Genomic DNA, 23,564 nt, shown 5'->3' on the forward strand with positions numbered 1-23,564 from the left:
AACAGAGGTAGGGGTTCAGCGTGGCCCCAGGCACTGAGGTGGGAAATGGTCAATGACCTGGGCTGGAAGGGAGTCCCAGAGGGGGACAGAAGTGGCCCAGAGGATAAGGTGCCCCTCGAAAGCTCTGGCCAATCGATCCCTGCAGCCTGCCTCACAGTGGGCCCAGTGTGGAATCCCTCGGCTGCCTCCCAGGGACATTATGAGCATGGAGATTATCTAAAAAAGCTAAGGGATATGAATCTCCTCTGATGAGGTTGTGATCAGTGCTCTCTGCAGCTGTATGAAATCCTGGGCAGGAAACAGCCCAGATCTTTGCATTATGAAATTCTAGGCAGCCTCAGGTTAGGTCTGGGAGAGGTTTTGCAGCCTTAGGAGAGATTAGAGTAGAGTCCAGGCTCCCTCTGAGGCGAGATCACTGTTGGGGAAATAGTGGCAGACATGACCCATGATCCAGACCATGGCATTCCGTCCCCATGTCTCTGACAGCCAGAGGAAATAGAGCTCCGAGATTCTAATTCCAGTCCAGGGAGGAATTCTGCACTGGTTGGAACAGGCGGTGGCCTCAGTTTGGGGTTCCTGTCACTTGGGGCTACCCCTAAGGATGGAGGAAGGGCTGAGACTGGATACCCAGACACTGGTCCTGTGCCCAGCCCATTCAGAGTGGGACTTATTCTGGCAGCTTGATAAAAACCTTTGTGGAAACTTAGTTGAACCTACTTTTAGCAGTGATTTTTTTTTTTTAACACAGAATACACAGCTGCCTTTTAAATAGTTACTAACCTGCATAATTTCTTCCCAGAACTGTGCAATCTCTCTTCAACCCACACAATCTCCTTCCATCCCTCATGTCTTTTCTCAGCCCTTCCAGCCCCTTTCCTGCTTGCAAATACTCTTCCCAGCCCAAGGCAGTAGAAAGAATATTTGACTTGGAATGAGAAGACTTGACCTCTGACACTATTAACTGTGTTGCCCCAGGAAAATCACAGAGTTTCCATTTTCCTTATTGATGAAATGGAATGATGCTATTTTCACCACTGGCCTCACTGGGATATTGTGAGGAAAGTGCTTTAGAAATGGTAACATGCTATATAAATTCAAGTCATCATATCATCATTATTATTATTCCCAGTGCACATCTCTTCTTGACCCTGAGGCCCTTTTCCCAGCTTTCCCATCACTCACGGTATTTATTGAAGCCTCACCCATCTCTTCCCAGGTGGCCATTCTCTCCTAGCCCACCCAACGCTAAGAGGCAGCCCAGTAATGGTTGGCGCTGCTGCTCTATTCTCCTGGCCCTCAGAAATGGTCACTCTCCCAAAGCAATGATTATTTCCAGTGGTGCTGTATTATTCCCTCATCCTAATGCCTTGTTCTTGACATTACTGCCCAGGTAACTATGTCTGTCCAACTTGAGCATGGTGCGGTTGTCTCCTTACTGGAAAAATTGTTTTAAAGGTTCTGGAGGCTAAGGAGATAAAAGGAGAGAGCCCTAAGGTTAGTAGGGGTCCAAAACCATTCACTTATTCCTTCAGTTACTGAATTCATTCCTTCACTCATTCATTCATTGATTTACTCATTCACTCATTTGTTCCCCTATTTATTTATTCATTTAATTTACTCATTTCTTGACTCATTCACTGATTCATCCTTTGGCTCTTTCATTCCTTCCTTCCTTTACCCATCCCTTCACTGACTTATTATTTTACACATGCATTCATTTATTTTTCACTCACTCATTCCATAGTTAATTCATTCACTTATTGATTCATTTGCTCATTCACTAATGTATTTTTGGATTCATTCATTTATTCACATCCATCCATTCATTCATTCTTTTTAATTCACTCATTCATTTGTTCTTTCATTATTCAGTTATTATTCACTCATTCTTTAATCATTCTTTCCTTGAGATTTTATTTATTCACTGGCATGCCTTCATTTCTTCACTTTTTTTGTTCTTTCATGCATATTCCTTCACCCACTGATTCATTCACTCATTTATTTTCTCACTCATTACTTTAGTTATTCATTCATTTCTTCACTCATTCAACATACTTAGTCATTCAATCACTTATTTCTGAATTTGATTATTATTTACTCATTTACTTCTTCACTCATTCATTCACTTATTCCTGAACTTGCTCATGAGTTATTCAATCATTTACTTCTTCATTCATCCACTCCATTCTGTCATTCATTCATTTATTTGCATTTGTTTGTGCTTTCATTCATTTAGAGCCGACATTTATCTATGCACTCAGTCCCATGTGGGTTATGTTGTGGGGAAAGGCAGAGGAAAAAGTTCATCCTTTGGGCTCACATTCTGGTTGAGAATCAGTGTAATAATTTGGCACCAAGTGTTCTCTCAAGCACAGAGAGAATGCACAGAAATGCCAGTGAAGGAAGGCTATTCTAAAGGACCTGGAAGTTCTGAGTACTCACATCCCTTTGCATTAGTTCAGCATAGACCAAACAGGCAGAAGAGATAAGCTCGTCAGCATCAAGGTCAATAAGATTATTGCAGGCCTGTGGAGGAGAAGGAGGAATCGTGATTGATCTGGACCTGGGGGGGGATGTATCCCCTGAGAACCAGGCTCGACCAGAGGGAGGCGAGCACCTAGGGAATGTGATGTGAGCAGCTCTGGGAAGGCTCGGTGCCTTGGATGTCCCCTCCTCTTACCTCAGTCCCTCAAATTCTACCCACTTAAGGCTTTTTCCCCAGGTAAAAGCCAATATTAGTTATTAACACTTAAGAATGGATAAATCCATCAGATCTTTTCTTTGGGGATAGTTTCCTGAGAGCAAGTTTTGTTAAGGGGAAATGAAGGGGAAAAATAAATTCAGGAGAGACCAATGATGGGATAAACATATTAAGAGTTGATGCCTCTTTAATGCTTTTACACTCATCATAAAAGATGCTTTAGCATAAAAGCATCATAGAAATATGATTTCTTATTATTTTATCCTATCATTGGTCCCTCCCTTAAAAAATACCTGGGAGGTGTTATACATTGCACAAGATTCTGGTCTTTTCCCACTGTAGTAATTGGTTGTGTTGACATTGATTCTGTGTCTCTCTGTTTCTGTCACTGTTTCTCTCTGTGTCTCTGTCTCTGTCTGCCTCTTTCATCATTGGTCCCTCCCTTAAAAAGTACCTGGGAAATATACATCGCACATGATTCTGGTCTTTTCCCAATGTTTTGATTATCTGTGTTGATTTTTTGACTTTTTTCTCTATCTTTTTTTTTTGTTTTTAAAAAATACCATTTGTATTTTGTATTGGGAGGAAGAAAGAAATATTGGGAATAACTGTGATGTAAAAAAAATAAAAGAGCAATATTTTAGAAAATAAAAATAAATCAAAAGTACTTGAGAGGGGACTTGTTTTGCTCAGGCTAAGCATCATTGATCATTATTTTTGGGCCCTGAATAGCTCAGAGTGAATGCATATAGCAACTGTTTCTGTTTTGTTCAGAATCCTTGAGGTCTTCCTCTCTCAGTTATATATATATATATACATACATACACACACATACATACACATATAATGTATATATATATACATGCATATATATGTATATTTGACTTGGGGGTGAAGGAGGGAGCAGGTTGAAGGAGGGAGGGGAAAAGGAAAGAAATGTGCCCACTTCTCTCAGATTCTAAGCCAGAGCAGCCAGTGGGTCCCTCACCATGACGATATTTTCACCATTCATACTCTCCAGAAGGATTTGCTCTTTCACCATCTGCAGCATGCTGTAGGCCACCATCACCTGGAAATTCCTGCAGGGTTTCCCCGTTAGCAAGACCTGTGGAAGAGACAGACCAGAGCCGGTTTGTACTGAGGGTGGGATAACTTGAGCATTCAGGATGACCTTCACAATTGCCCATCTGGTCCTGTGCTAAACTGCATTTGTATTTGTTTTGAATATGTCTTGTGTTTACCTGTGATTATTGCTGTATCCCTGCCTTCTCCCTCTGTTCTTTAAAGACAGGGATTACCTCATTTTTGTATTTCCAGTTTGTATAATATTTCTCTAGCAAATAGTGGTTTAATTAATGCTTATTTGATGGATTAGGGGAGATAAGAGGAAGGGGAGCCATGGTTCCTGTCCTCAGAGAGGGTTATGGTTTTCATGTCTATAGGAACTATGAGAGAAAGAAGACTAAGAAGAAAAGAGAGGGCCATAGACTGTCCTTGGTGATACAGGGTGGTTCATGATAAGCTAGCCCAGAGAAGGGGTGGGTATCACGTGGTTGGATGGGCAGACTCTCTGGACTTCAGGGCTGATTCTTGAGGAACTCTGTCTTGCAAGCGGCCTCAAGAGATCCTCTGGCCCATCTAATCTTGCCTTAATTTATTTTTCCAATCATTTCTTACAGCTCTACTCTAAGCATCCCATATTCTTGCCAGACTGAATTACTTAATCTGGTTTTGTCCTCCCCTCTCTTCCCTTCATGCATTTATATCCTCAATTTTCTACTTGTTGAAATTCTCCTTTCCTTTCAAAGTCCAGCTTAAGTGTCACCACGTCCTGACCTCCCCAGATCAACACCATCTTTCGCTTAGATTTCCTTAGAGCATCTTTTCTCCAGGTCTGCTATGTCTCGTCATGTTCTATCTGGGATCATGCTCCTTCAGGTACATGCCATGTTCTACCCTGTTGAACTGAAGGCTTCTTGAGACCAGAGACTGTGTATATTTCCATCTTTGTAATCCTAGCAGTTAATTCAGCACCATGCACATAGTAGGTGCTTTAAGAATGTTAAAATAAATCGAATCTCTCTGCTTTAATTCTGAGATTGTACCCAGATTCCTTTTTTTCTAGGTTTTCTTTCCCAGGAAAAAGACTATATGAGGACTGCTTTGGGGGAGAAGAGCAAATTCTGACCAGAAGAGGTCAGAAACTAGATGGTTATTGCAACTGGCTTATCTGGGGTTCCCAGGTCACTTGGGACATAGCTAGACATCCTGTAGAATCTTAATCATTTGTCAAATATCCAGGTCATTGGCTGCCATCAATGTGTAAGTTGCAAACTAAGGGGAAAATCCAGATCTCTTCCTGCCATCTAAAAGAAAGATTTCCAGAGTGATTTGATGTGTCACTGATGCTGCAATGAAAAAAAAATCTGGATTTTCCTGTGGACTCCCACTGCAGAGGAGAGCACCCTATCTCCTCAAGGGACAACTTGAATAACCAAGATCTTAGAACAAGATCTCTTGAGATCCAACCAAGCAGAGGAAAGGGAAATTCCTGCCCTGTGCCTAAGGGCTAGATTACCTGGTTTTCAGGTACACTGATGTAGACAGATTTAGGTAAGTCAGAAGCCAACAAAGGAGATGACTCAGATGGATTTGATTCCTATCCTGAGTCCTTTGGGAAAGTGAACCTGGATGTTTCAAGCATCATAAAATAAATAAGTGGATGAGGAAGGAAATTCTATGGGGTGAAGGGTGTGAACTTGTCCAGATTCATCTTCCAACCCCCCAAGTTCCTCACCTCCCAGAGTCTCCAGACATCATCGAATGACTTGAATGCCCTTTGGAAGAGGAGGCAGAACCAGGGGAAGAGGGCTTGTATAGCTCCTGCGCCTTTCCCTTCTGTGGGGGAAGAAAAAAACCCAACCAGTGGCCCAGTCGTCATCCTTCTATGTCTCCAGCTCTCTAACCATCCCCACAGACTCTCCCACCCAGTCTCCAGAATGGGCTCTCCTCCTAGGGGCAGAACGACAGGTCGTGAAATGACAGGTGAGTCTTAAAAGCCAGGGCTGTCTCGGCAGTCAGGGAGCATCTTTGATTAGGTGCCTAAAACCCAGGATCCCATTAGAAGTCATCCCACCCAGCTTCCACAATGTGCAGAAGAGGAAACTGAGACTGGAGTGGCTAAGGGACTTGTCCAAAATCACAGAAGGGCTGGGTGGCAGAATGGAATTAGAGCTCGAGTTCTTGCCCTTGGACCATAAATTGAATTCTTTGCTGACCAGGGTCCCTGGCAGGGATGGAGCAGCTGAAGGAGGGAGATAGATAAAGGTCAACTCACTCAAATGCTCAGCAAAGGTGGGATCCAGGAAAGAAATCAGAGAGCTGAGAATTTCCAGGTTCTTCGCCACCCCGATATTAATCACACAACTATGTTCCTGGGGAGATGGAGGATGACAAGTGGGAGAAAAAAAGAGAAGAGGAGGAGAGAGAAAGGAAAGGGGGATCAGGAAAGAAGTGGAACAACTGGAGAGCAGGTCACTTGTGGTTCTCAAGAATGCCCTTCCAACCCCAGGGAGACTTCTGGGGCTAGGGTCCTCCTCATGTGGTCACACATAGCAGCTGACATCATTTAGGGGCAGGTCTCAGGGTTTTAAGGGTTCTAAGAAGTTTGATGAATCCCATGACCCAGGCAGGACACCTCTCATCAGACTCTTGGGAGAGCTAAGAGCAGAAAACCACTGGGAACAGAGCCCTTTCTTATTTGGCTCTGCAAGTTGTATCAGCTCAAAGAATGGCCAGCTTGGTCTGAGGACAGACATCTCAAATGTGGATCCAGGGATCAGGGAAGAAGTGAGTTGCTAGGAAGCTGAATAGTTGGAGGATTGACTGCTAGTGTTATTGTGGCTGGGGGAAGGAAACTGCTACCCTAGTCCTGCTTTGCTGGACTTAGAGATGGGCTCAAGGACCACAAGAACATAAATTTAGACCTAGAAAGGACCTTATTGGTCGCATGGTCAAAATCTCTCATTTTATAGATGAGGAAGCCTAGTCCTAGAGAGATAAAGTATTTAAAGTGGCAGCGACTATGACCACGATGTCCAGATCTATAAATTAACATTAGAATAATTTTCTGGCAACAGCCCAATTTGCTATCTGAATAATAGCTGGCCTAGAAACTAAGAAACTCATGTTTAAATAGGTTGACCACTAGCAATTACTCCTTCAGCTATAGCAGCCTATGGTTCTAAGAAAAACACAAAATGGCACTGTGTGAGATTTAAAATTTTAAATTAATATCTTTTTATATCACTTTCATTTCCAAACATCTCTTTTCTTCATGAGAGAATCATTTTTACAGCAAAAATTAAATAGAATAAAAAGTAGTCAGAGGAAGCTGAGTCCTAGAGAGATGAAATATTTAAAGTGGCAGTAACTATGACCATAATGTCCAAATCCATAAATTAATTTTAGAATAATTTTCTAGCAACAGCCTAATTTACTACCTGAAGACTAGCTGACCTAAAAGCTAAGAAACTCCTCTTTAAATAGGTACCACTAGCAATTACTCCTTCAGCTACAACAGCCTATGGTTCTAAAAAAAATGCAAAATGGCACTGTGTGAGCCCCTTGCACTTAGATTTAAAATTTTAAATTAATGTCTTTTTATATCAGTTTCATTTCCTAACCTCTCCTTTTTTCTTCATGAGAGGATCATTTCTTATAGCAAAAAATAAATAGAATAAAAAGTAGCTCAATGAAACTAAGCAACATTTTTGAGAGTCTGATATTATATTCAATATTCCATACTGATAATCTCTCAAGGAAGTGTTTCTTCTTCTCTCTGCTTTAGCCACATACAAACCTTTCACTTTCAAAATGCAGTGGCAAAGTGCTATTGCCTGTGACTTTTTGATGATCTAACAATTAATTAAATTTTTAAAAATAACTTTTTATTGACAGAACCCATGCCAGGGTAATTTTTAACAACATTATCCCTTGCACTCACTTCTGTTCCGATTTTTCCCCTCCCACCCTCCACTCCCTCCCCCAGATGGCAAGCAGTCCTATACATGTTAAATATGTCACAGTATATCCTAGATGCAATATATGTGTGCAGAACCGAACAGTTCTCTTGTTGCTCAGGGAGAATTGGATTTAGAAGGTATAAATAACCCGGGAAGAAGAACAAAAATGCAAGCAGTTTACATTCATTTCCTAGTGTTCTTTCTTTGGGTGTAGCTGCTTCTGTCCATCCTTGAGATCTAACATTAATTTAAACTGTTGGTGATCTTCATGTGATTTTTGTCTAATAACCGATGGATTGCCATTTTTTTGAACATTGGAATCACATCAAAACTGATAATATTTTGAGAAAGCCAGGAGACATAAAAAGTTGTAGCTTTTGAAAAGATGGCTCTTGGACACTTTTTGTAGGAACAAATCAAGGAACTTGTGAAGATGATTTCATTACATGTCCGAAGGCAATAAAAAATTTTTTCACTTTTCAGTGCTCAATGGGCAAAACGAAAAGAAAGCTCTAAACAAAAAAAACCAAACAAAAACCCAAGGACACTGTGATTTGAATTACATCTTATGTATCTACACCTCTTTGTAATGTTAGAGCAATTCTACAAAGAACTTGACAAGATCCTCCAAAATCAACATAGATCTTAATCTTTTGATTGTTGCAAAGGTTGTCACAGGTGAGTATAAAAATATGTTGGCAAAATATGCTTAAGGATTAAGAAAGAAGTCAATGGCTGTTGTACTACTCAGAAGATCCATGTTTGTAAAACATAAATATCTCCTTTCAGAAGAGTGTCTGGACAAGGTAAAAACCAAATATCATTCTCCAAAATGAAATCAATTATATCCTAACACTTAGGAAGTGAGTAGGTTCAGATTGTGTGAATCAATTCAGAATTAGTTATCTATGTTCAGTAAGAAAATTAATTAGTTAGAATAATGGTCACAGTTAAAAGCAAATTAGAAGAGAAGAAAAAGAAGAGAAGATATTTTGTGAAACTCTAACCATTGTAATCTAAACTTTTAAAATAAATTGTTGATGTTGGAAAAATAAATATGAATAAGAGAAAAGACAACTACTCTTTGATCACCAACTTCTACTATTTTACTAATGTAAAACAATCACTGTAACAAGGAGACCAAAACATCCCAGAAAATTCTTCAGCCAATACATTGGATCTCCAGAGGACCTGAATTTTGAAAGTTAATATAATTACTTACTACTTCCATGATCTTGAGCAAGTCACTTAAGTTTTCTGGGCTAGAATTATTTTATGATTATGGAATAAACATGCTTTATTTGGTAATAATTTAGTGATAGATGATGAAAATTTGATTACTAATCATAAAACTAAGTAAGCTATCTCTCAGAGAGGATTCAGTTGATAATTGTATATAGGTAGAGGTAAGAAAATATTGAGGCAAAATAATAGATTTCAGAGTTGGTCAGAGAAGCCATGACTGCCCCTCTGAACTGTCACTTATTTTGCCAGGAAAATTTATTTAACTAAAGAAAGATTTAGGTTTTCTTTCTACTACTGCTACCTGTGGCTGAAATAGAGAAGCTATTTTTGTTCTTTGATATTATCCACTGCCACGGAGGAAGAGGAAAAGAAGGAGGAGGAAAAAAAGAGGAGAATTAAGGACAAGGAGAAAAAGAATAAGAAATTTATTTGTATCATCATCTGTTTTTTGTTGGGAGGTGGAGAAGAAGAATCCTTCAAAGATCCTGAATTGTAGAGACTTTTGCCAAATTTAGGCTAAGGGTTACTGCCTTTTCCTAAGAGAACACAACATTAATTCAGTTGAAAGCATCAGCTAAGCCTGAAACTGGAAGTGACAGATACTACAGTTGCTGTCAGGGAGCAAGCTCACTTGAGGAGAAAAGCAGCTTAGGAACACACCACAAGAGAAGGAGTACAAATAAACTAAGTCATCCAGCTGAGACACCATGCCCAATGAAGTGTCATCCACCAGTGTGGATCAGCACAGCTTAGCAGTGGAAGTATTTGTTCAACACAGAAACTAGAGTCATCGAGGAATATTTATGGGCAATTCCTGAGATAGAGTAGACACCCAAGTCTGCAGTTCTAGTGTTATGAGTTGCTCCAGCCATATATATTCGCCAACTATGCCTTAGTATCCTGGACTATCCTGTAAATCCCTTCTTTGTATAGACGCTATGTGAATTAGTGGGAGAGTGCAATTCAAATTTACAGGTCTCATATTCTGAAAATGTTACGTATTTGATTTACATTTTCATTAAATGCTTTTGGCCAAGGTTAATTGAGTGACTGACTTCCAAATAGACTTTTCTAGGATAGGTGAGTACTCATGAGCTCCAGTGTTAGTAGAAAGAGTCATTCACAAGCATCACCCCTAGAGCCACAAGAGTAGTAAATGGTGGAAGTCATCTTTCTTCTGGGGAAACTCCAACTTGCCACCGTGGAAGCAAATGGAGTGAAGTATAAAAAGAGAAATCTTTCTAACAATCAGAGCTATCCTAAAGTGGAATAGGCGGTTTAGACCATAGCAGCCTTTGCTACAGGCCTTCAAGGAAAGGATGGGTAATTATGTATATATTCTTGTTCAAGGCATTCACAACTGTGAAAATGAAGTAGGAAGGGCAGGAGTATCTAAAGAGTCCACAAGGAACACAAAAAGCTTTTTAAAGGGTTCAGATAAGAGATGGAATAGATCACAGATAACTAAGGATGAATACAAAAGAATTACACATTCCTGCATATCCAGTGTCAGAAGAGTGAAAGCTCAAAAACTAAGGATAATAAAAAAAAAGAAAAACAAAACAAAACACTTTTAGCTATATGGGAGGAGGAAGTTCACCCTGCTGTGGGTGGATGGCAAGGTGGACCAACTCAACTGCCATTTTGCTCTTATGTTTTCTGCCATGGAGAAGGACTTTTGGCTTGAGAAGGATAGAATAAAAATGATTAAGAGGGAATTGGAACTCAAGAGAAATGAGAAGATGAAAGAGCCTTTAGCTGCCCTTGAGAGGTGTTTCTAGATGAATCTGCCCCAGAGAATGGAAATAGCTTTTGGATGTCACTGTTAAGCTTTTATTGTTGATTATAAGAATTATAAAAAGGGTCAGGAGTGGCAATAGGTAGATGTTTTCCTAATTTTTCAAAAGGAAGGATAGAGTCTTTGAACTATCTAAGAGTGAGTTACTATCAATTTGAGGAGGAATATTAATGGGGAGATCTGTAAGCACTGAGAACCAACATTGATTCATAAAGGACACATCAGACTAACTTCATTTCCTTGTTGAGGGTATTTGAATAGTAAGTCAAGTGAATATTAGAACATAAGATAATTGGATTCTGGCAAGGTATTTGACAATGTCTCTTGTGAAAAAACCAAGAGATATGAATGGGGTGACTAACTCAAACCAAATCCAGTAAGAGTTAGATGTCAATCTGTCAGGAAATCTCTAGTAGGAGCCCCATCTTTTGTCTCATTCTCTTCAAAATTTTCATGAATGATATGAATAAAGGCACAGATAGTAAATGTGTCAAATTTTCACATGACAGCTGGGAGGGGTACCCAGCACAGTGAGAAATGGGATTCAAAAAGACTTTAAAGGGCGAAAAAGTACCTGAAACTAACATCATAAACTCATTGGTGATGTAAGCCAAGTGTTATAGTTGGATTCCTTGCACATGTATAGGATATAGAATGAAGTTCATAAAAAAAGTTAATGGGACCTTTGTTTTTCTAGCAAGAATAGCTATAAGATTTGTCAGAATGAGGACTGAATTGATTTGCCCAGTCAGGGAGTGCCAGTCAGAGGTAAGATTTGAAACCAGGTCTCTCCCTGTCTCTAAAGTCACTTCTCCATCAATTTGGACAAAACACTTTCTCTCTCATGATCTCTAATGTGATTTTAATCATTAGTGATACTATGTGGTCCAGAAAGAAGGGAATAGTGATCCTGCTATATTCTGTCCTGATTAGATCACAACTGGGTTATAGGGTCCAATTCTGAGAGACATGTTTTAGAAAAAATATTCACCAGTTGGAGTGTGTTCTGAAGAAGAAACAGGATGCTGAAGGAATTAAAAGCTATTCTGCAAGACAAGATAAACTCAGGGCATTTAGCCTACAGACAGAGAAAACATGAAAGTGGTCTTGATATGCTTAAAAGGTTGTCATGGGGAGCTAGTTCTATTTGACCCCAGAGGTGGACTATCCAAGGGGTAGATGACAGATGTCATCCCAACTTAAGAAAAACAGGGGATATTAAAAGGTGCAGTGGGCTTCTTTCCTGTCACTCAAGTTTTTAGGGGCATGCTGCATGGCCGCTTGGAGGTGGGAGTTGTTCTTTGGGTAGGGGGTGAGATTTTTTTCAGTTTTCCACTTCTGCTTCTCATTCAGAGAATGATATTGCAGATATCCTAGATATCTATCTAGACATCTACATCTAAGTAGATAACCCTAGACAACTCTCTAGGATTATATAAATTATAAGGCAGCTGTTGAATCTCATCAAGGAAGGGAGTTTTCACATCAATATTGTGAAGAAAGTTTGCTTCAAGATACAAGGTCAATATCTCTCAAATAAGCATAAAAATGCAAATGGAAAGACAGCCCAATCTAACCTAGGCGAACATAATTTAATAATAATACCTCTAATAACTCACATTTATATTGTTCATTACCACTTACAAAATAATATCACAACAACTTTTTGGGAAAAGTTGTGTAGGGCTCCCCTTTTACAAATTGGACTAGAATTCTTTGACCAGCATCATTCAGCTAGAATGAGAACCCATGTCTCCTGACTCCAAATCTTGATACTCTTCATTAAGAGAGGCAACATGGCCCAGTCGTTAAAATACTAATGTTGGAGTTGGGAAAATGGGTTCAAACATTGTTCTGTTATTTAAATGACTGTGCATGGCATCCAACTTCAGTTTATGTCTTTAAAATGGAGACAACACTTGCTTAAACTTATTCTCACCTTAAAATTATTTTAAGACAAATGAGATACATATGTAAACCCTCCAGAATTTTCTAAGAACCAGTTATTGTTATTGTTATTATTATTATTGGTATAATACCTCATTCTCATGTCTTTTTTTTTTTTGAGATTTCATTTAGACTAGGGCCAATTATTATTCACACAGTCAACAAACATTTATGTTAAGTGCTACTATTTACCAAGAAGTACAAATATATATATATAAAAATATAAAGAAAGTGATCATGGTAAAAGTAAACGATCATGGTAGCCGTCGTAGTAGTAATGGTCATGATATTGTAGTAGTAGTAGTAGTAGTGTAGTCGTAGTAATAATGTTGTAGTAATAGTAATAGTAGTACTAGTAGCAGTAGTAGTAATGGTAGTAATAATGTAGTAGTAGTAGTAATGGTCATGATATTGAAGTAGTAGTAGTAGTAGTAGTAGTAGTAGTAGTAGTAGTGTAGTAGTAGTAATAATGTAGTAATAAGTAATAGTAGTACTAGTAGCAGTAGTAGTAATAGTAGTAATGTAGTAGTAGTCGTAGTAATGGTAGTGATATTGTAGTAGTAGTAGTAATGGTAGTGATAATGTGGTAGTAGTAGTAGTAATGGTTGTGATATTGTAGTAGTTGTAGTAGTAGTAGTAGTAGTAGTAGTGTAGTAGTAGTGATAATGTTGTAGTAATAGTAATAGTAGTACTAGTAGCAGAGTAGTAATGGTAGTAATAATGTAGTAGTAGTAGTAGTAGTAGTAATGGTTGTGATATTGTAGTAGTTATAGTAGTAATAATAGTAGTAGTAGTGAGAATGTTGTAGTAATAGTAATAGTAGTAGTAGTAATAGTAATGGTTATGATAATGTAGTAGTAGTAATGGTCGTGATATTGTAGTAGTAGTAGTAGTAGTAGTAGTAGGTAGTGATAATTTTGTAGTAATGGTAATAGTAGTAGTAGTAGTAATGGTAGTGATAATGTAGTAGTAGTAGTAATGGTAGTGATAATGTAGTAGTAGTAGCAGTAGTAATAGTAGTGATATTGTAGTAGTAGTAGTAATGGTAGTGATAATGTAGTAGTAGTAGTAGTAATGGTTATGATATTGTAGTATTAGTAGGAGTAGAAGTAATAGTAGTAGTAGTGATAATGTTGTAGTAATAGTAATAGTAGTAGTAGTAATAGTAATGGTTATGATAACATAGTAGTAGTAGTAGTAGTAGTAGTAGTAGTAGTAGTAATGGTCGTGATTTTGTAGTAGTAGTAGTAGGTAGTGATAATGTTGTAGTAATGGTAATAGTAGTAGTAGTAGTAATAATGGTGGTGACAATGTAGTAGTAGTAGTGGTGGTGGTGGTAGTGATGGTGGTGTAATAGTAATGGTAGTAGTTGTCATTGTTGTAATGATAGTAGAGGTAGTAATGTTGTACTAGTAGTAATATTAGTAGTGGTGGTGGTAGTAATAATGTTGTTGTAGTAATAGTACTAGTAGTAGTGGTGGTATAGTGATCATGGTGGTAGTAGTAGCAGTTGTAGTGGTACTAGTAGTGATGGTGGTGTAGTAGTGATCATGGTAGTAGCGGTAATAGTAGAATGATAGTGGTAGTAGTGGTAGTGGTGATGGTTGTAGTAGTAACAGTAATAGTTACATAGTAATAATAGTAGTGACAATGGTAGTAATAATAATAATAATAGTAGTAGTAGTGGTGTTAGTAATATTAGTAGTGATGGTAGTACTAGTGGTATAGTAGTTGTAGCAGCAGGAGCAGGGGCAGCAGTCATAGTAATATTTAAGATCCCACTGTAACTTTCTCTGACACAGGGCAGCTGGTGGCTCAGTGGGTAGAGCGCTGGGTCTGTAGTCAGGAAGACCTGAGTTTGAATCCAACCTCAGATCCATAATATCTGCATGACCTTGGGTGTCACTTAACCCTGTCTGCCTGGAGAAGAAAGGGGCAAACTGCTCCTGGTCTCTCTGATCTGACCACAAACAATGGAATCCATTTAAAATGTGTACCATCTCTGACCCAGCCCCCCTGTTCCTGGGACCTATTGAATCCATGGGGGTGCACTCTCTCCCTCATTCCCTCACACAATACAAGGAGAACGCTCATTCTTTGGTGAGGCTGGGGCTGGGAGCTGAGTGGGGCAGACCCTGGCCCTCTGTCCGGCACATGGAGGTAGGAGGCTGGGGAGGGTAGACCCCTTTGGGTCGGGGTGGTGGGTTTGTTTGGGCCACTCACGATCTTTTGCAGAAAGAACTGGAAAAGCCAGAAGGTCTCATAGTCATTTTCCACCATCAGCTGGAAGAGCATCACCATCTCATGGAAGCCCTGCTGGTATTCTGGCAGAGATATAGCAGAGCTGGGGCGGGGAGGGTGGAGGGCCACCCTCCTTGGGGTGGGGGAGAAAGCAGGAGGAGGTGAGGGGCTGAGGGGAGTCGAAGGCCAGGGGCTGGAGGAGGGGAGAGCCGGGGCTCGGGAGGCAGCTTGGCCGGGCACTAAGTGGATTCCCCTGGGCAGCTCACCTGTCTCTGTGTTGCACACGTAACTCAGCAGCAAGATCTTCTCCAGGCGTTTCTTGTCTATGACCACGTTGCCCATTGGGTCCTTGTCATAGAGCCTCTGGATGTCATAGGCTTCAGGAGATTGGGGAGACAAGCACAGAACCCCCCAGGGCCTGTGAGAACCTCCCCAACCCCCTGAGTCGGCAGACAAAGCTGTGGGGGGCCCTTATCTGCCCAGCAAAGGTGGCTGGGAGAGCAGAACCCGGCAGCACCTTTCCCAGGAATCCTCTCTCTCTGGGGCGGCCTGAAGCTCACACCTCAAAGCCAGGAGGAGCCATCTTTGCCGACAGGGTTTGGGGCTGACTTCTGCAGGTCTCGTTGCCTCAGAGTGAGGGGAGAGAAGATGGAGAGAACCCTTCAGACATGAATGCCCATGGCTGGATATTCAGGGCCCTGAGTCGTGCCCCTTGGGGGTCTGGGAGCACATTTCCCTTGGGTTGGGCTTTTTTCTCAGGGACATTTTTGCAGAGTCTGGGACAACTTGCTTTAGAATTTGGGCTTGGAGAACATAAAAGGGAATACATAATATGGAAGGAAGAGCTGTGTCCTTGATAGAACCTTCTGATCTAACACCCCAATTTTTTTTTAGCATAGGTCAGCGTCCAGACTCTCGTAGCATCAGGGAGGAAGACAGTTCATCCCTGCCCCAAGATGGAGCAGCAGGGGTAAACGGGATTGGGACTTGAGAATTTTCTAATCCTCAACAGGTCCCTTCCAGGCTAATCAAGCTGATCTCAGGTTTGCCCACAGATCTATTCAACCCTTCTTGATCAAGGCATCCCCCTGCTTTCTGTCCACCCCTATTTTCTCTCCCTTCTCCCTCCCACCAGCACAACCAACTTTGTCCCGTTCGAGGCCTATCTCCATCCTACTTCTTTCAGGAAATTTCCTGTGTCTGTTCCAGTCAACACCGACAGGTCCCAGTCTATGGCCTGGATTAATTACCTTGTACTTTCAACCCTATCACAGTGTGCACAGAGTAGGTACCGTATTTCCCAGCATCTAGCCCGAGAGGCTCAGCAAAAACTTAATTGTTGATTCATTGGCCAGCAAGTGGCTACAAAAAGCCTGAAGGCATCCAAAGCCAATTGTACAAAGCCTAGGGGGTTCCCTTCCTTGGAAACGTTTGAGGAAGGGGCGAATTGCTCACAGATGTTGTTTCGTGTCTCGATGAAATTCCGGTGCAGATTTTCCAGGAGTGGTTGGATTTTTTCATACATTTCACATAAAGCTTCATAGTTTTTCCTGCAAGGACACAGAGGGGATGTCTTTAAGGGCCCAGCGATGAAAACTTCTGTGACTCAGAGCTAAGGGCCAGTGAAAACAAGAAATCCCTGATCTGCCTGGGGCTATCAAGCATAAATGAAACACACTGTCTCTGGCTGGTGGGTAAGAGCTAATACCGGTCTATTTTCACACCAACCTTAGACAAACTTAACAGGAAGAACAATGGACTTCAGATCTCTTCCAGATATATTCCCGAGGCAGAGAGGGATTCACAGCAGATCTTTGGGGATTCTTTGCTTTCTAACCTTCTTTCTCCTATGCCCCTAGAATTATAACAAGGCATGAAGAAGGGTCTCATCTATGTCAGGACACAAGATCCTGTGAGGGGGAAAATGCCCCCCCACCCCCATGAAAGGAAAACGGGATTTCTAAGAAGCCTGGGTGAGAATCAATTGGATGATACCATTGCTTGGGAGGCAACTGGGAGAAGGAAGAAGACAGGGCTGAGCGGGAAAAGCTCCCTGGATGTGTGAGAAAATCTCAGGATCCTATTGGCCCCATTTGCCTCTATCTCCTGCTTCATCTTCTATAAAAGATACAAAAAGGGTTTCTCAGCTCAGTGACACCAGACATTCAGTTATTCTGAGAGAAGGCGTGACTTGTCCCCCAGCAAGTCCAGCTTAGGCCATAGATACATGGCTGTGGTCTTACTATCCCAATACCTGGGAGCAAGAAGCAGGGAGAGGATGCAGTGAAGTCTATCCTGGCCACTCTAGCCCACACTGAACTCTCTGCTCTCACCCCCAGAGCCCTTTGAATCAAAATCATTCCTTTTAAAACCAGATTTTATACTAATTGTCTCACATAGGGGAGTTGTGTCTTCCCACCTGGGAACTTGCCCCAAACAATAAACATTTCTATTCCTCTCCCTCTAGAGCTGAACTGAATGTATGGTTGAGGACATAGGAAGGAATAGAAAATAAAATAAAAAATTAAAATAAAATAGTGGAATTGAAGGGAAAGGTTGTGAAGGGTTTAGACTCTGAAAACCACATATTAACATTATCTTTGTTCTATTGACCCAACATACTTCCGGGTGCTGTCCACCATCAGGCGCTCATCCTTGGAGCTCCTCCATGAGTAGTAGCCTGTGAGGAACTTCCATGCCTCCGTCCTTACAAAGGGGTGCAGACCCTGTGAGAAGAGTGGGCAAGGGGCCAAAGCCCAGGGTTACATGAAAGCAGAGCAACAAGAGAATTCTGAGTCTCGCTGAGTTTTTCTTCCCCATTCCCTCCTCCCCCTCTCCTGCCCTCTCCTCCTCAGCCCTCCCGGTTCCCCAAGTCTCTAGGGATACAGGTGAGATCATGGTTGTAATCATTTTTTTCCTTCCCCCAACTCTCCAAGGGTATTAATGGGACCCTGGCGGTAACCACTTTTTTCCCTTTCCCCAAATAAGTGAGAGAACTTACCCTCTCCAGGATATTGAGGCAAATAAAGTCTCGGGATTTGGCTAAGTGACCATTCTCATCAAAGTAGCTATCCCATTCTGTCTTGTCAATTGGTGGTTTTCTCTTTACCTGGTGTGGGCAAACCAATTTAGCAGTGTTTTAAAATCTCGTTCAATTTTCTGTTCAAATATTGTCTTAAAATGATGTGTCCTAGAACAGACACTGGTCATTTTAGAAAATAGTTTCTGAGAGAGCTGAGATATTTTTGTAAATCTAAACTGTAGCACTGGCAAATTGTAAAATGGTGGTTGGATGAATATTGCTAGTGAACACCACAGGTAGCAAATAGGCTGTTAGAGAAAGTAATGGTTCCTTCTTACCTGAGAAGGGAATACTAATCTGACTGGTTTGATTGGGGGAAAAAGAGTCTTAAGTTTTCTTACTACTTGTTTGGGGATGTACTACATGATTCTGTAACTTCTTTTTCTGCTATAGGAAAAAAGGAAGCAAAAATAGGAATGATAGAAAAGCAAATTTTTTATAATTAGAAGATGTAGTATGTTCATTGCAAGAACTGTTGTTAGATATAAAAAGTGTTCCGAGCGGGCTTTTGATGGGAAGTTGACTTGAAGTTCTAAAGCAACAGAACCACAATATACTAAGAACCTTTGACAGTAGAATGAGCTAAGGAAAGAAATTTCTATAAGTGAAGTCTGGGCTACGCCTAAGATTGGAATAAACCTCAGTGGCTAAAGCTCAGGAGAAAAGGAATGATAATGTACCTGGCTTACCAACAAGTGTAATGATGGGCATTTACCATACTCTTAAAGGTTTATTTAAAGCATGTGGAGTAAGAACTTTAGGTAAAATTGAATTTTCTGTTATTGGAATCTTACTGTCTCCTGACTATTGCTCCTGTGCTCTTTTGCTAGTTTTATGACATCTAACTTTTTCTTATTCTTATGATTGTTCTGCATTGCTAATCAGAGGATAGCCCTTGTTCAGACCAGGTACAACATAAGAGATAACACTGTCACATACTTCAATACAGTACAGTCCCTAAAGGGGAAAAAGAGTTTGAATCTTTAAAATCCTAACCCTAGAAAATGATCTCTAAAATACTTCTAGGAAAAAAGATTCACGAGAGATAAGAGACTAGGGTGAAAAGGGAAAGTCTTCTTGGTGGATCTTAGAAGGTAAGAAAGAAGGGGGAGGGATCTACCTACCCTCCAGCTTCATTTAGCTTATTTTCAAGAGGAAAAAACGGGTCCAGCTTAAAATTAAGTTGGAGGCTAGTAATAAAAATGATGATAATTATAGTGGTGGTGATGATGATGATGATGTTGGGAATGGGGATGGGACTGGTGATGATGATAATGAAGAGAATACTCATGATAATGCTGTTGATAATGATGATGATGATGATGAAAACAAAAATAACCAATTCCTGGGGGCAGCTAGGTGGCACAGTGGGTAGAGCATCAGTCCTGAAGTTAGGAGAACCCGAGTTCAAATCTGCCCTCAGACACTTAACACTTCCTAGCTGTGTGACCCTGGGCAAGTCACATAACCCCAAATGTCTTACCAATATAACCAATTCTTGTAGGATTAAATCATCTCCATCTTGTGAACAGATATTTTTCTTTGAAAGCTTTCATTGATGTACCCCTCTCTAAGCCTCACCTCCAGGTGTATAGTGTTCTTCTGCTGATCCCATCCAAACCTACGCTCCCAGCAGCATACTATGTTCTAAGTCATATTTCTCCTTTCTCATTTCATGTAGTATATTGGATGTCATTTTGGACTTGAAATCAAGAAATGGGTTTAAGTTATTTAAGTTATATTTAACACTTTATCCACTGCATGCCCCTTAGTTGCCTAATGATGATATCTGTGAGATTTACCTCATAAGATTGTTGTTAGGATCAAGTAAAAGGCATGTAAAATGCTTTGCAAATTTTACTACACTATAGTAATGTTTATTATTATTTCCATGCAAGTATCTCCTTGCAGACAATCTAGCTAATTCACATTGAGGTTGATGACTTTTGATTGTCTTCCCTCCAGGAGACTTGTATTTTAAGAAGAGATCATGTCAAAACCCCAGGGAACATGGGGTTTCACTTCAGTCAACTTGGCAGATCAGTGGAGGGGCTCTCCTATTGCATCAAGCTGGTAACTGTCTGCTCCATCTCCATTCAGAGATGGCTTCTGGATGGGATAGAGGAAGATGGTTTCACTGATGAGAAAGAAACTCTCTTTCCCACCTGGATCTGTCCTGCCCTCAGCCCTGATGTTGCACCTTTGCCTTCCCATCCTCCACCTCACCACAGACTTGACTCTTGTCTGAAATGGAGTGAACGGTATCACACACCAAGAATAGTTGAGACTCAAGGATCAGAAAATACAATCAAGGAAGAATCACAAGTAAGTGAGAAGGTGGAAGAGTCCTCCTGTGCAGTACTTAGAGACTTTTGCAGGAATAAGAATTAGTGACTTTCTGAGCCAACTAAGACTTTATGATCACCATGGTGAATGAAGCAAAAATCTCCAAGTAAAATACGTTTGCAGGAGGCAGAAGGCTTCTCTGAGGGAAGGGGAGAGATGGAGATTGGAGAAGCCAGTCCAGACCCTTAGCAACCACTCACCAGGATAAAAGAAGCTGACTTCATGGCAGAGAAGCTGTTTTCTGGAGAGAGGGTGGTCATAGTCTCCTGTTAGCTATCTTCAAAGCAACCTTTTAGTTAGAAATTTCCCAGAGTCTTGAGGTTTCCAAATCAGTGAAGAAAGTCTAGGGCCTCCACTGTGATTCTTTGATGAAAAGACTCTGGGTTGCTTACTTACTAACAAGATAAACTATGAAGGGGAGATGTCCCTCTCCCTGGTCTCTTCCACGAGACTGAACAGGATATGATGACATCACAAACACTCTAGGAGAGTCATCACAATGACGTAAGAATTTTGTGAAGCCTCGGGACCTTCTAATACAAGATGTGAACACCCTCAAAGGTAAGTGATAACTGGCATGTGGTTAGTGCACAGGTAGGAGCTGCTATAGAGCAGAGGCGGGGGCATTTACCCAGGAAGGCTTCCTGGAGCAGGTGGTGTATTAGTCTAGTCTTGAAGAACAGGTAAGATGCTCATGAGTAGTAAGAATGAAGGAGAAGGCATTCTGGTCCTTATCTCACCTTTTCCCTTCTTCAGAAGGTTTCTCTTCTGGCCAAACCCTGGAAAAAAAGCATTTCTCTCTTCTTTGCCCATTAATAAGAGATGGAACTGTTCAAGGTTCATCCTCCTCCCTACCATAATAAACTCACACAAATATTGCAATTTGCGATTTACTGAGTTTTTCCTTCCCAGTAATCTTGAGAAATAGTGTACATATAATCATACCCATTTTGCAGATGAGGAAAACTGAAAAACGGAGAGATTAAATGGCTCACCAAAGATCACATAGCCAATAAATGGCTTGAACCTAGGTCTGGTGCTTTTTTCACTATGCTAGGCTGAAGTGAGACTAGACTGCTCACTTCTAAACCTTTCAGTGAGGGTAGCTGTCATGGGAAATATGACTAGCATCCAGTCCTCCTGCTCATCACCCCTAAACAAGTTTCTAAATGTGGGTTTATATTGTAAATGCCATCTGGCTCCCAAGCATCTTTAACCATTAGACAAGTATAAGAAAAGGTGATTTGAAAGCAAAAGTTTAAACAACCTCTCCATTGGGATGGTGCTTTCTTCTCTGAGCCAAGATTTCTTTAACCATGAAACAACAACATAAAATACAGCTCCCCGCCTCTTGCTTTCAATTTCTTATTAACATAATTAAGCAGAGTCCCTAATAACACTATTCATTATCTCTTCAGCTGCAAGCAGCCGAGCCCCTTTAAATCAAAACACGTTACCTCTTCCCCATCCCTGCAGTCCCAACCTTGGGCAGAACTTATTCAGTTCAGCTTAGGCTGGTGTGTCAGCTCAGTCTTAGAGATGATACCTTCAGGAACTTTGTCTAGAGGCAGCCTTCTTGGAGCAGAGAATTTGGGTCAAGGGTCACTGAGGGAACTGGGCAACCCATCCTAAATCAGGGAAATTGCATTTTATTTGAGACAAGACTTCCAAAGCCATTATTCTCTGTATCCTTCTTCTTTATGCCTAAGGATCATAGGGATATAATCAGAGTTTCCTATATAGTGAGATGAAAGGGACTTTAAGAGTCACTTCAAAGTCACACATTCATTTTGAAGATAAGGAACACTGGACCCAGAGATATTATGATGACCAAAGTCAGCAAATGGTGAGTGTCAGAGCTCAGATTCAAAGTCAGGTCTTCTGACTGACACAGGGTCCTTTCTACTCTGTCACCCACCATATAAGAGGAAAATTAAATTCACAATAAGAAAATGTAATTTTCTAGGTTTACTCTTGAAACAACTCGGAGGGACAATTTCCCATCTACATTAAGATGTTATTGGATCAAGTTTCCAATCAGAAACAAAATATTGCATGAAATCAAATGGCTTCTGTGAGTTTACCAATGAGAAAGTACCTTACTCTAATTATCTGCTGACAGAAGACTGATGGAGTCACAGAAGTGTCCATTCCATTATAGCCAATCAGAAGGAAGGAGTACATCGAAACACTTTCTACCCCAACCAGGCTTTAATACCATAAGACTTTTTAACATCCTAGAGACAGTGTTCCCTCTCTCTAGTGGGGGCTATCAGGTAGAGTCTTGATGAGACAAGACAGCTCTGAAATGTCTTTCAGCTCTGAGATTCAGTGACATACCTGTTTTAGAACCTTGCCTCTCAGTCTTTCATTTATAGGTATCCGTATATTCATCTGTTCAGCCTTCTCAGGATATTGCTGCAGGATTTGGGGGGGCCCTTGGAACAAAGTAAAATAAAGATCTCAGATGATTTCAAAGTAGGTTATTGGAAAGACAATGGAGTGATCCATGAGTCTAAATTAACGTCAGCTTATCAACAAAGACTTGGATGCAGTAAATGGAGTAAAAGATATATGGAAGAGACTTAAAAGAAACTTACAACCTGAATTTGCTAGTTGAATTCAACTCAATTAAATAGACATTTGTTAAATATCTATGAGGGGCCATAAAAAGCATCATGGGAGAGTAGATACAAAACTGTCTTTGGGGCTGGAAGACCTGCAATTGAGTTCTGCTTCTGCCCTACACCAGTTGTATGACCAACTGGTCATTGATCAACTCAACTGGCTGTATGACAAATCAATCACTTAATGCCCCAGTAAAGTCTCTTAAGTTGCAGAGTAGGGACTGATCTGCATCAGGAGAAGAAGCTCCTCACCAGGGGTTCCCTCTACATATAGAATCACAAGTTGGGGGGAGGGAGCTAGGTGGCATTAACCTGACAAGATAAAACCATCCTAGTCCTCAGGGAGCTTCCATTCCACCAAAGGAACATCACTCCCCAAATACTCCAGGGAGTATTTGCCAACAAGCTAACTTCTTCTGAGTCTCCTAATACTTCTTGGATACCAGTGCAACCTTCATCCAACTCAATATAAAAATGTTAACTTAACACAGGGTCGAGTAGTACTTGGAGCATTCCACGAGACCCTCTTCTTGTAGGTATTCTTTTCACACTT

The 23,564-nt window shown here is 40.7% G+C and overlaps 1 protein-coding gene and 1 long non-coding RNA gene across 2 annotated transcripts in view; one reads left to right on the plus strand and one right to left on the minus strand.

Moving 5' to 3' along the window:
• Nucleotides 1-1,326: 1,326 nt before the first annotated feature.
• Nucleotides 1,327-20,873, minus strand: TBC1D21 (TBC1 domain family member 21). Its single transcript, XM_003754970.3, has 11 exons — nt 20,585-20,873; nt 17,958-18,065; nt 17,579-17,682; nt 16,412-16,506; nt 15,223-15,333; nt 14,939-15,039; nt 6,039-6,135; nt 5,499-5,599; nt 3,690-3,806; nt 2,443-2,526; nt 1,327-1,465 (listed from the first exon to the last, which is right to left on the minus strand). The coding sequence occupies exons 1-11, from the start codon at nt 20,642-20,644 to the stop codon at nt 1,433-1,435; spliced, it is 1,011 nt and encodes a 336-aa protein (XP_003755018.1). The 5' UTR covers nt 20,645-20,873; the 3' UTR covers nt 1,327-1,432.
• An 89-nt stretch (nt 20,874-20,962) lies between these two features.
• The window catches only part of LOC116421957, a 37,506-nt gene continuing 34,904 nt past the window's right edge, over nt 20,963-23,564 (plus strand). The window contains exon 1 of the long non-coding RNA XR_004232551.1: nt 20,963-21,067. This is a non-coding gene — a long non-coding RNA (uncharacterized LOC116421957). The remainder of the gene's footprint in view (nt 21,068-23,564) is intronic.

This window comes from Sarcophilus harrisii, chromosome 2, assembly GCF_902635505.1.
Source record: "Sarcophilus harrisii chromosome 2, mSarHar1.11, whole genome shotgun sequence".
Classification (NCBI taxonomy): Eukaryota; Metazoa; Chordata; class Mammalia; order Dasyuromorphia; family Dasyuridae; genus Sarcophilus; species Sarcophilus harrisii.

What these genes read in the sequence shown, in the direction of transcription:
- TBC1D21 (XM_003754970.3), bottom strand. Translation starts at nt 20,644, where the DNA reads ATGACCACCCTCTCTCCAGAAAACAGCTTCTCTGCCATGAAGTCAGCT. An exon ending in ATGGTGGACAGCACCCGGAA is followed by an intron (nt 16,507 to 17,578) that starts GTATGTTGGGTC and finishes GTGTCCTTGCAG; the next exon opens with GAAAAACTATGAAGCTTTAT. An exon ending in ATGGTGAAAATATCGTCATG is followed by an intron (nt 2,527 to 3,689) that starts GTGAGGGACCCA and finishes TCTCCTCCACAG; the next exon opens with GCCTGCAATAATCTTATTGA.